The sequence below is a fragment of the Clarias gariepinus genome, chromosome 7, assembly GCF_024256425.1.
Source record: "Clarias gariepinus isolate MV-2021 ecotype Netherlands chromosome 7, CGAR_prim_01v2, whole genome shotgun sequence".
Lineage (NCBI taxonomy): Eukaryota > Metazoa > Chordata > Actinopteri > Siluriformes > Clariidae > Clarias > Clarias gariepinus.
The window spans coordinates 1847342-1859952 of NC_071106.1; the positions used below are offsets into that span (position 1 = coordinate 1847342).

The following is a 12611-nucleotide window of genomic DNA, read 5'->3' on the forward strand; positions in this document are numbered from 1 at the left end:
GTGTGTGTGTAGCTCGGAGGAGCGTGTGTGTGTGTGTGTGTGTGTGGCGCTCGAAGGAGTGTGTGTGTGTGTGTGTGTGTCGCTCGGAGGAGCGTGTGTGTGTGTGTGTGTGTGTGTCGCTCAGAGGAGTGTGTGTGTGTGTGTGTGTGTAGCTCGGAGCAGTGTGTGTGTGTGTGTAGCTCGGAGGAGTGTGTGTGTGTGTGTGTAGCTCGGAGGAGTGTGTGTGTGTGTGGCTCGGAGGAGTGTGTGTGTGTGTGTAGCTCGGAGGAGTGTGTGTGTGTGTGTGTAGCTCGGAGGAGTGTGTGTGTGTGTGTGTGTGTGTAGCTCGGAGGAGTGTGTGTGTGTGTGTAGCTCGGAGGAGTGTGTGTGTGTGTGTGTGTGTGTAGCTCGGAGGAGTGTGTGTGTGTGTGTAGCTCGGAGGAGTGTGTGTGTGTGTGTGTGTGTGTAGCTCGGAGGAGTGTGTGTGTGTGTAGCTCGGAGGAGTGTGTGTGTGTGTGTGTGTGTAGCTCGGAGGGGTGTGTGTGTGTGTGTGTGTGTGTGTAGCTCGGAGTGTGTGTGTGTGTGTGTGTGTGTGTGTCGCTCGGAGGAGTGTGTGTGTGTGTAGCTCGGAGAAGTGTGTGTGTGTAGCTCGGAGGAGCGTGTGTGTGTGTGTGTGTGTGTGGCGCTCGAAGGAGTGTGTGTGTGTGTGTGTGTGTCGCTCGGAGGAGCGTGTGTGTGTGTGTGTGTGTGTGTCGCTCAGAGGAGTGTGTGTGTGTGTGTGTGTGTAGCTCGGAGCAGTGTGTGTGTGTGTGTGTGTGTAGCTCGGAGGAGTGTGTGTGTGTGTGTGTGTAGCTCGGAGGAGTGTGTGTGTGTGTGTGTGTGTGTAGCTCGGAGGATGTGTGTGTGTGTGTAGCTCGGAGGAGTGTGTGTGTGTGTGTGTGTGTGTGTAGCTCGGAGGAGTGTGTGTGTGTGTGTGTGTGTGTAGCTCGGAGGAGTGTGTGTGTGTGTGTGTGTGTAGCTCGGAGGAGTGTGTGTGTGTGTGTGTGTGTAGCTCGGAGGAGTGTGTGTGTGTGTGTGTGTGTAGCTCGGAGGAGTGTGTGTGTGTGTGTAGCTCGGAGGAGTGTGTGTGTGTGTGTGTGTGTGTAGCTCGGAGGAGTGTGTGTGTGTGTGTGTGTGTAGCTCGGAGGAGTGTGTGTGTGTGTGTGTGTGTGTAGCTCGGAGGAGTGTGTGTGTGTGTGTGTAGCTCGGAGGAGTGTGTGTGTGTGTGGCTCGGAGGAGTGTGTGTGTGTGTGTGTAGCTCGGAGGAGTGTGTGTGTGTGTGTGTAGCTCAGAGGAGTGTGTGTGTGTGTGTGTGTGTAGCTCGGAGGAGTGTGTGTGTGTGTGTGTGTGTGTAGCTCGGAGGAGTGTGTGTGTGTGTGTAGCTCGGAGGAGTGTGTGTAGCTCGGAGGAGTGTGTGTGTGTGTAGCTCGGAGGAGTGTGTGTGTGTGTGTGTGTGTGTAGCTCGGAGGAGTGTGTGTGTGTGTGTGTGTGTGTGTAGCTCGGAGGAGTGTGTGTGTGTGTAGCTCGGAGGAGTGTGTGTGTGTGTGTGTGTGTAGCTCGGAGGAGTGTGTGTGTGTGTGTGTGTGTGTGTAGCTCGGAGTGTGTGTGTGTGTGTGTGTGTGTGTGTAGCTCGGAGAAGTGTGTGTGTGTAGCTCGGAGGAGCGTGTGTGTGTGTGTGTGTGTGTGGCGCTCGAAGGAGTGTGTGTGTGTGTGTGTGTGTAGCTCGGAGGAGTGTGTGTGTGTGTGTGTGTGTAGCTCGGAGGAGTGTGTGTGTGTGTGTGTGTAGCTCGGAGGAGTGTGTGTGTGTGTGTGTGTAGCTCGGAGGAGTGTGTGTGTGTGTGTGTGTGTGTGTGTCGCTCGGAGGAGTGTGTGTGTGTGTGTGTGTGTAGCTCGGAGGAGTGTGTGTGTGTGTGTGTGTAGCTCGGAGGAGTGTGTGTGTGTGTGTGTGTGTGTAGCTCGGAGGAGTGTGTGTGTGTGTGTAGCTCGGAGGAGTGTGTGTGTGTGTGTAGCTCGGAGGAGTGTGTGTGTGTGTGTGTGTGTGTAGCTCGGAGGAGTGTGTGTGTGTGTGTGTGTGTAGCTCGGAGGAGTGTGTGTGTGTGTGTGTGTGTAGCTCGGAGGAGTGTGTGTGTGTGTGTGGCTCGGAGGAGTGTGTGTGTGTGTGTGGCTCGGAGGAGTGTGTGTGTGTGTGTGGCTCGGAGGAGTGTGTGTGTGTGTGTGGCTCGGAGGAGTGTGTGTGTGTGTGTAGCTCGGAGGAGTGTGTGTGTGTGTGTGTGTAGCTCGAAGGAGTGTGTGTGTGTGTGTAGCTCGGAGGAGTGTGTGTGTGTGTGTGTGTAGCTCGGAGGAGTGTGTGTGTGTGTGTGTGTGTGTAGCTCGGAGGAGTGTGTGTGTGTGTGTGTGTGTAGCTCGGAGGAGTGTGTGTGTATCTCGGAGGAGTGTGTGTGTGTGTGTGTGTGTGTGTGTAGCTCGGAGGAGTGTGTGTGTGTGTGTGTAGCTCGGAGGATGTGTGTGTGTGTGTGTGTGTGTAGCTCGGAGGAGTGTTTGTGTGTGTGTGTGTGTAGCTCGGAGGAGTGTGTGTGTAGCTCGGAGGAGTGTGTGTGTGTAGCTCGGAGGAGTGTGTGTGTGTAGCTCGGAGGAGTGTGTGTGTGTGTGTGTGTAGCTCGGAGGAGTGTGTGTGTGTGTGTGTAGCTCGGAGGAGTGTGTGTGTGTGTGTAGCTCGGAGGAGTGTGTGTGTGTGTGTCGCTCGGAGGAGCGTGTGTGTGTGTGTGTGTCGCTCGGAGGAGTGTGTGTGTGTGTGTGTCGCTCGGAGGAGTGTGTGTGTGTGTCGCTCGGAGGAGTGTGTGTGTGTGTAGCTCGGAGGAGCGTGTGTGTGTGTGTGTGTGTGTAGCTCGGAGGAGCGCCAGCGTGTGGTACGTCTAAAAGAGCTTGTGTGTTCTGTTTAAAAGAGGCTTTGTCTAGAAGATGAGTTTAGTTCTTAGGTTTCTTTGCGTGTTTTGTTTCTTGGCCATGTTTACCACATTACACACAGAGGAAACGCAATTGGAAACGTGGGTGTCAGGGAGGATTTGCAATCAAGTTAAAAGCCCGTCTGCATGCGGGTTATAATCTAAGCCCGTTTCCCGAGCTGCTATATGAAGGCTCTGTGGTTTTGCGCACCGGTTGCTCAGATGTGTCCTCTTTCTGTCTTCACCCTCTTCCCCCTGGCGTGCATTTCAAATTCAAATTTTATTTGTCACATACACAGTCATACACAGTACGATATGCAGTAAAATGCTTAGGCAACTGCTCGTGACCTAAAATAGAAGACTATGAATAGTAATAGGAAATAAATATGAGAATTAAAAGATAGGGTAAATAAAACTAGAAAAGAATAAAATAAAATATAAAAACTAAAGTTAAAAAAAATAATAATAATAACTGTACGACAAAAATACACAATATAGAAAATATTTGAAGAATGTATGAAGAAATATAAAACAATAAGAGCAGCTGAACGGGTAGGTATATTTATGTAATTTTTGTATGGAATGGTGTTAGAATAAATAGTGATGAAAGAATGGTAGTTGTAATGGTAATGTAATGTCTGCTGTTTGTGCAATCCACATATTTAAATGTGTCTAGTGCCGTGCAAAAAATGCTTAAAAAGTGTTTTATTTAAAGTGACTTGTGTAGTTGTGCAGTGGCCATGTCTAGAATGTCCACAGTGTGTGTGTAAAGACCATATGTGTGTCAGTACTGTGTGGTGGTGTGATTGAGAGACCGTATCGCCTGTGGGAAGAAGCTCCTCCTCAGTCTCTCTGTGTTGGCCTTCAGGGAGCGGAATCGCTTTCCTGACCTCAACAGAGAGAACAGTCCATTGTTGGGGTGGCTGAGGTCCTTCACAATCTTCCTGGCCTTGGTCCAGCACCGCCTGCTGTAGATTGAGTGCAGGTCAGGGAGCTCGGTGCGAATGATGCGCTCAGCTGATCGCACCACCCTCTGTAGAGCAAGTCTGTCCTGCATGGTGCTGTTCCCGAACCAGGTTGAGATGTTTCCCGTCAGGATGCTCTCTATGGTGCAGGAGTAAATGTTCCTAAACACCTTGGAGGGCAGTCGGAAGTCTCTCAAGCGTTTGAGGTGGTAGAGGCACCTGGTAGAGGCTTTTTCACCACGGTGTTGATGTGACAGGACCATGACAGGTCCTGCGTGATGTGAACACTGAGGTATTTGAAGCTTTCCACTCTCTCCACTGGGCTTTCGTTGATGACGGTGGTCTGCTAGTCCACTATCAACTCCTTTGTCTTACTGACGTTTAGAAGAAGGTTGTTCCTCTGGCACCAGTTTTCCAGATTCCTAATCTCCTTCAGGTAGGCCGTCTCATTGTTATCAGAGATCAGGCCCACCACGACGGTGTCGTCAGCAAACTTAATGATGGTGGTGGAGCTGGTAGTGGCCACACAGTCATATGTGTACAAAGAGTACAGCAGGGGGCTTAGAACACACCCCTGGGGGGCTCCAGTGCTGAGAGTGATGAAGGCTGAGACATGTCCGCCCATCCTTACTGCCTGTGGTCTGCCAGTTAGGAAGTTGGAGATCCACTGACACATAGATGAGCTGAGTCCCAGGTGCTCCAGCTTGGTGGTGAGTGTGTAGGGAATTATGGTATTGAATGCAGAGCTGTAGTCGATGAAGAGCATTTTACCATAATTCCCCCTCAGAGTGTCCAGGTGAGTGAGTGATGTGTGGGGTAGATGAGAGATGGCATCGTCTGTGAAACTATTTGGACGGTATGCAAACTGTAGTGGGTCCAGTGTGTCTGGTAGTGAAGAAATGATGAAGTCTCTGACCAGGCGTTCAAAGCATTTCATCACTACTGAGGTGAGGGCTACAGGGCGATAGTCATTGAGTGAAGCAGGATGTGGTTTCTTTGGGACAGGAACAATAATGGACAAAAGATGGACATCTTTGAAGCATGTGGGGATCACTGACTGAGATAAAGAGATGTTGAATATCTCAGTGAACACAGGTGCTAGCTGGTCTGCGCAGGCTCTGAGAATACGGCCTGAGATGCCGTCTGGTCCTGCTGCTTTCCTGGTGTTCACTCTCTTGAAGGCTCTCCTCACGTCATGCTCGGTGATGATGAATTTTTTTTTGATCGGCCAATATTTCCGGAGAACTGGAGCTGCTTCTGGCATGCTACGGCCGCTGTGTAGACCCTCTCCCTTACCTGCCGTTGTTCCTCCACTCAAGATGGTTTTAATCAATGCTCGTTCAGCAGTAAATAAGACATTTTTGTTGATTAATTTTTTTTTTCCATGCAAAATCTAGATTTTATGTTTATTACTAAATCATGGATTAAGCGAGGTGATCTCATTCCCTTCTCTGAACTAGTCCCAGTTAACTGTAAATTTTTAAACTCCCCCCATCAAAACAGATGTGGTGGTGGCCTAGTGACTGTCATAAAAAACACTTATCGTGCGCAGTGCTCCTCTATCTCCCCGGATATTTATACCAGATTTGAAGCCCAACTTATCCACCTTGACTGGAACGGTCCTATTTGCCTAGGGCTGATTTATCGTCCTTCACACTCAGATAATTACTTTCTTCAGCAATTCATAGACTTCATTGGTAATATCGTCACCAAATTTGATCGTTTTTTATTGCTGGGTGATTTTAACATTCATGTTTGCTGCCAGTCAAACCCTCTTTCGAGGGATATTCTTAATTTAATGAAGGCTTTTAATTTGACACAGTGGGTTAAATGTCCAACTTATATTCATGGACACTCTGGACCTTATCCTCTCTTACGGTGTTAATATCACTGATGTTATTGTTTCTGATTATATGCTCTCTGATCATAAGCCTGTTTTATTTTCCATGTGTCTTCCGAAACTTCCTCTTGCTTCTTCCAAAGTGACATCTCTGTCTAGGGTTTATTCCCCTCAGTTTAACATCAATTTTAGTCAGTGTTTCACCAAGTCTTGCTCCCATCTACTTTTGGACTCCCCGTTATCAGAGTTGGATGCGGACGAACATCTCCGCCTGTTACAAAATGCCTGGCTTTTTGTGATAGATAAAATTGCCCCTCTTAAGCTCAAACCTAAATCTGAAGTGTGGCATACTACTGAGACTCAGCTACTAAGACAGACTTATAGAAAGGCTAAGCGAAAGTGAAAAAAAGACAACTTAAACATTTCTTTACAGCCGTTCAAAGGCGGTTTATCGGCTTATCAGAGAGCCGCCAAATCAGCTAAGACAACCTATTTTTCGAACTTAATTTTGCATGCTGTTTTCTGTTATTAACTTTGTTGGCAACCCCCCGGGAAACACTGTGTCAGTTGCTTCTGTTGCCCTTTGTGAAAGCTTCTCAGGTTTTTTAAAGACAAAGTAAGTAAACCTGGTCTGCAAGCTTATATTCTCTCTATCAAACAGCCTGTTCCCCTGCCGTTGTCTGGAAGGTTTTTGAACCAGTTTCTATTTAATCACTCAAAAATCTATTGCTAAACTGAAACCATCTTTTTCTATATATGATGCTATTCATCCTAGATTTTTAAGACAAATCATTGATTCGGTTGGATCGGGCCTAGTGTCCTTTTTTAATAAGTGTCTCTCAACAGGCGTGGTTCCTACTAATTTAAAAGTGGTTACTATCACTCCCCTCCTCAAGAAGCCTTCACTCGATCCGTCTGTTAAAAAATTATTTAAAAAATTATTGTCCTATTTTTGTTCTACCATTTGTGTCAGGAACTAACCCGAGGAGACCAGAAGACGTAGCTTTAGCGGTTAGCCCTTTGTAGCGTGAATGGTAAACCCAAACACGGAGTGACACGAATAGGCAGGATAATTACGCGATTTGATCTAAGGACTCTCACGAATGGGGAGCAAGGGAGAGACACAAATCTAACCCGCGTCCTATAAACACACTCAATCTGAAAGTAAACCCAAGAGGGTGAGTACTCACGGTTCGGCGGAACGGTCCGAGGCGACATGGGCGAACTCAAATGACTGAGCGGAGTGTAGTGGTTTGTTTACCCTTTTTATACTTCCTGGTTCGTGAGCATGACAATTTGTGTCTAAGGTCTGGGAAAAGATTGTGTTTCTTGAACTTCAATCTGGTTTTAAGGCGGCCCACAGTACTGAATCAGCTCTCTTGAGAGTGTTAAATAAAGATGTTTATCTTTAAACCTGTGTATTGCTCTAATGTTGATGTGTCAATCATAATTGTGACTTGCCCTGGTTCAACAGAACAAAGAACTGGTCACTGGTCATTCAGTTACTGTAAATCCAGGTTAAGCAACAATATTTCTGTTTGGTCAGACATTAATGATTTATGCAAATATGCAAAGTTTGTTCGTGAAAAATCCCAGCCAATGAGAGTAAACACTGTTACTGATTACACCTCGCCATCAGCAAGGAAATACATTACCTTTTGTAAGGTTTTATAATGTAGTAAGACAATGTAATCTAATAAGAAGATTCCTGTGCTCTGAGAACAGACCCCTCACTGTGCTTCCTCATGCCTTCTGTGGTAACACCTTCTATATCCTGTATCCAGACGAATATACATCCAAATGGCTCTTGTCTGCTAGAACCCTTTTGTTTAATCAGGAGAATGTAAATGTATCTCTTTCACCTGTCTGTCTCCGGGTCCCTCTATGACTGACATGTTAATGACTAGTTCTTTTGATGTTCGGGACGTAGCACCGTTTAAATGTGCTCTCTTTGCTGAGAATAAACAGAGATCTTCAGACATCATGCCTGCGTGTGTGTGTGTGTTTGTCTCTCCCGGTCGATCGGGCCCGGACCGGTAAGTGTATCAAGGTGCGGCGGACATAACAAGCTAAAACTCTTCTTCTCTTAGCTTAAAACTTAGCTCGGACACACACTACATCGTCATTTAAAACTTAACACCTTTCCATAGTAACAATGGAGGCTACATATACTTGCATTTAATAAAATGTGTAATTGTCAATATAATGATTTTTTCTAAAAGTAAAAAGTGTTTGTGTAACATTAATGGAAGGAGTCTCCAGTTTCTGTGCTTTGTATCCGTCAGAGGTAAAGCTGTAACTTTAATCTTCAGGTCAGAGGAGTTTACGCTTCTTTGTGGTTTCTCAGTAAAATAAGAAAACTTCAAGAGAGAGAATAAAGAGAGACTGGTGAGGGAATAAGTGTTTATAGGTTCTGGTTCTTTTAGATTTATCAGCTGCCTTCGACACCATCGATCACTCAATATTACTAAATAGACTAGAGTCCTGGGTGGGTCTCTCTGGCATAGTCTTAAAGTAGTTTCAGTCATTTTTATCTGACAGAAAATATGTGGTCAAGATAGGAGATTTTTCCTCATTGATTTTTCCTTTTCCCTGTGGTCTTCCACAAGACTCTGTGCTGGCTCCCACTCTATTTTCATTGTACATGCTTTCTCTGGGCTCCATTTTTATAAAAACATGGGGTATCTTTCCACTTTTACGCTGACGACACGCAAATCCACTTACCTTTTAAGAAAAATGATGGCTTAGCCATGACTACTTTGTTATCCTGTTTAGATGAAGTTAAATATTGGTTATCTCATAATTTTTTATCCCTTAATGAAAAGAAAACTGAAGTAATAGTCTTTGGCCCTTCGGAACACTTGAAGGCCCCTGATCTTGATCTGGGTCCTCTATCAGCCTTTAGATCCTCTCAGGTTCTGAATTTAGGTTTCCTGTTAGATGATACAATAAAACTTGATAAACAAATCTCTACCGTGATTTGATCCAGCTTTTATCAGCTCCAAACGCTCGCAAAGATTAGACCTTTTCTCACTGATAAGATTTTTGAGATAGCCATTTATGCTTTCATTACAACCCGCCTTGACTATTGCAACTCTCTTTATTATGGTATTTCTAAATCTCAAATTGCCCATCTTTAACTGGTTCAGAATGCCGCTGCTAAATTTCTATTGAAAAAGAAAAAAAGATATCATTTGACTCCTCTTCTGAAAGGCCTTTATTGATTGCCTGTTTAATTCAGAATTCATTTTTAAATTTTACTATTTGTTTTTAAATCGTTACACCAGCAAGCAGCCATCTACTTATCTGAATTGCTGCACCATCATACCCCCCTGAGAAGTTTGAGATGACCTTATGATCCTGTGACCAGAACCTCCTCTTAATCCCACACTTTAGACTTAACTGTAATGGTGATCGTGCTTTTTCGGGTATTGGGCCTCGTCTTTGGAATGATTTGCCAATTGATATCCGAATGGCTCCTAGTTTGACTATTTTTAAATCCCTTTTAAAAACCCATTTGTTTTTCCTGGCCTACTAGGCTCTACTGTGCCTATTAGTTTTGTGTGTATCGTGTACTTTTAGCCTTTTATGTTATGATGTGGATGTACAGCACTTTGGTCAGTCTCGCGGCTGTTATAAATGTGCTTTATAAATAAGCTAAACCTAAACCTAAATCAACTCTCTGTGCCTATTCTTGCCCTTCTTAAGGCCACGGCTACGAAAACAGCCGGTAACACCCAAATCGTGACACTTATACGATATGAGGTGTACTAACATGATTGCCTAAGTTAGCCAGAGCAAGAAGGGTCTTGTCTAGGTTGCTCAGAATGAGTGCCTAATTCATCTAGAAAAAATGAGTGTCTCTTCACCTAGAAATCTACAGAAAGGTCATGAACAATTGAACTTACAAAGACATGGATATGAAACATGAAGCAGCTTGAAAACTGTGCATGTCTGGGGGTATATCTGTTCTCTGTTTTTCTGTCTCTCTCTTTCTCTGTCTTAGACTACACATGACTCTCCTGAGTAACCAGTGATACTGTAAATAACTAGTGATGTTTTTCAACCCAGCCTGATGCGTCCTGCTGCCGCATTTCTAATGCTGATGATGGCCATATGGTTTGCTTATAGATTTATGTGATAACTGAGAACAGTTACAGTTAGTCAACTCAAAAAAGTTTACTTTATATCCCTAAAACACATTTCCTCTTATACAGGATGCACTATTGACAATTTTGCACATTCTCTAGTAACAACCACATGTGGACCCTTTCCTTTTTGTGTCTGGCTCCTCAAAAGGGATTGTCATTTGATAATAACTTAATGCTTCAGTAAGAAAAGGAGGGTGCAGGGGTGACCTTTCTGTAACTTATGATTGTCTAAGTTAGCCAGAGCAAGAAGGGTCTTGTCTAGGTTCCTCAGAATGAGTGCTTAATCCCTCTTAAACATAAAAACTTTTTTTTTGTTTTTGATTAGCCTTAATGTTTGTTGCATGATTATCATTTTTTTAAAATACATTTAATATTTATTGTATGATTTTTATATTAAAGGTGTGTTTCTTTATTGTATGATTGTCTTTTAGTATGTTCATTATTTTTGGGAAATGTTTTCAATGCTTGTCTTCAGAAGCACTATATAATGAAAATTATTTATTACATTAGTAATAAAAGAAAGTAAAAAATATTAAAACTAAATATTAAGTACTAGTAAGTGGTGAGAAGAATCCATACTTCAAGACACATAAATTATTTTGTTTTATTAAAGTTTGTGGAACCTAAAAAAATTTTTCTAAAAGTATTTTAAATGCAATGTATCACATGTCTATCTTTAAACCTGTGTATTGGTCTAATGTTGATGTGTCAATCATAATTGTGACTTGCCCTGGTTAAGCAGAACAAAGAACTGGTCACTGGTCATTCAGTTACTGTAAATCCAGGTTGTGCAACAATATTTCTGTTTGGTCAGACGTTTATGATTTATGCAAATATGCAAAGTTTGTCTGTAGGAAATCCCAGCCAATGAGAGTAAACACTGTACACATTGTCTCAGTCTGTGTATATAAACCCCATCACTCATCCCCAGATCTCCAAAGCAGCTCACTGATTCTTCTCTCCGCTCTCGCTCTCACTGTGCAGGTGAGTCACACTGATTACACCTCACCATCAGCAAGGAAATACATAGAATGTCAATACATTTTAATAATTATGATTTGCATTTTTAATAATTATACTAAATTTTATTTCTTTACATGTTACAAAATGAGAAAACATGCACTGATTCAGTAGCTTTTGTAGTTTCCTGTTGGATTCTGATTGGTCAGAAAGTGTTGATTAATTCTCTACAACATCAGCTCTGACGGTAGTGCAGGTTTATATTAATGCAGTCGCTTACACATTACCTTTCCATAGTAACAATGGAGGCTACATATACTTGTATTTATATAAAATGTGTTATTGTTAATATAATGAAGTTTTCTTAAAGTAAGATGTTTATGTAACATTAGTGGAAGGAGTCTCCAGTTTCTGTGCTTTGTATCAGTCAGAGGTAAAGCTGTAACTTTAATCTTCAGGACAGAGGAGTTAACGCTTCTTTGTGGTTTCTCAGTAAAATGACAAGCTGGCATTTTTTTTCCTATTCCCTTACCAGTCTCTCCTTATTCTCTCTCTTGAAGTTAATAAGTGTTTATAGCTGCTATAACATTAGTTACCAGAAAAACATGTTTCCACAACCTTAAATGTAACTACAGTATAAAAAAGCATGAATTATTAAGGTATTAAATGATTATTTGATAAATTGCTTTGGTGTAAGAAAATGAAAACAGAGGCATGAGCTGTTTTAGAGAAATAATCTTGCGGGTGATAGATATTTAAATCCACATCAGTCTGTATCACAGCACCTCATTACATGAGGATTTTATTCCTAAATGATTATCTGTGAGAACTAGATATAAAAAGCGAAAGATTTACTATATGCAAGACACAGATTATTTTGTTTGTTTGTTTGATTTGTTTACAGTAATTCTGTTCTTTCTTTCCAGAAACATGAACAAGAACTACATGTCCATGGACGAAGAGCTCCGTAAAGGAGACTTTCTGTTATCCCACAATGGAGAGTACAAGGCAGTCTTTCAGGTAGAATGAAAATAGACAAGGAGACAATGAGGCTTAATTGCTTTTTCTTAAACTGATATTCGGAGAAAATACTTCAAGTTGTTAATTCTTGTTGCAGGGCGATGGAAACTTTGTGGTTTACGGCTGGAAGCCTGTGTGGGAATCCAAGACAGGTCACATTAACGATGCCCAGCGCCTGATCATGCAAGAAGACTGCAACCTCGTCATATACACAGCTGACAATCCCGTGTGGTCCAGCGGACCAACCCGGTCCAACGTCAAAACCTGCCGCCTAACTTTGGGCAATGATGGCATTCTTCGGATTGACAATGACTTTGTGGAGGTGTGGAAATCCACCAAGAAAAATTAAAAGCATTGAAGTAAACTCCTGAGCACACTCAGAGCTTCCTACAGTACTGTATCTGTAACTGTCAGTAAAGTTATCAATAAATCAGTAAAGCAAATCAGCTGCATGTCTGTGTGTCTCAGTGTTAGAGTTATGAGCTGAACCTCTAAGTAACAAAACATTTTTTGTTTTTAATATAAGTAATAATCAGTATCAAAGCAGAAAATCCTCAGTCAGACATGAGGAGAGAGAAAGAGTTCTACGCAAATAAGGACGGGTTCCTCATTTGGAATTTCAGGTTTTCCAAAATGTTTCAAACGAGTTGTTTTGCTGAACATCAGTGAAGGTGGAAAGTAATTATACAATACATAATATATAATACATTCTTAT

At 43.1% G+C, this 12611-nt stretch overlaps 1 protein-coding gene across 1 annotated transcript; it reads left to right on the forward strand.

Moving 5' to 3' along the window:
• The first annotated feature begins 11800 nt into the window (after positions 1–11800).
• LOC128528102 (B-type lectin plumieribetin-like) lies at positions 11801–12342 on the forward strand. The gene is made up of 2 exons (XM_053500853.1): positions 11801–11896; positions 11994–12342. The coding sequence occupies exons 1-2, from the start codon at positions 11807–11809 to the stop codon at positions 12243–12245; spliced, it is 342 nt and encodes a 113-aa protein (XP_053356828.1). The 5' UTR covers positions 11801–11806; the 3' UTR covers positions 12246–12342.
• The last annotated feature ends 269 nt before the right edge of the window (positions 12343–12611 follow it).

Bases quoted from the DNA above. Each gene is read 5' to 3' on its own strand.
- LOC128528102 (XM_053500853.1), top strand. From the start codon at position 11,807: ATGAACAAGAACTACATGTCCATGGACGAAGAGCTCCGTAAAGGAGAC. The intron at 11,897-11,993 runs GTAGAATGAAAA...TTCTTGTTGCAG, and splicing joins AGTACAAGGCAGTCTTTCAG to GGCGATGGAAACTTTGTGGT.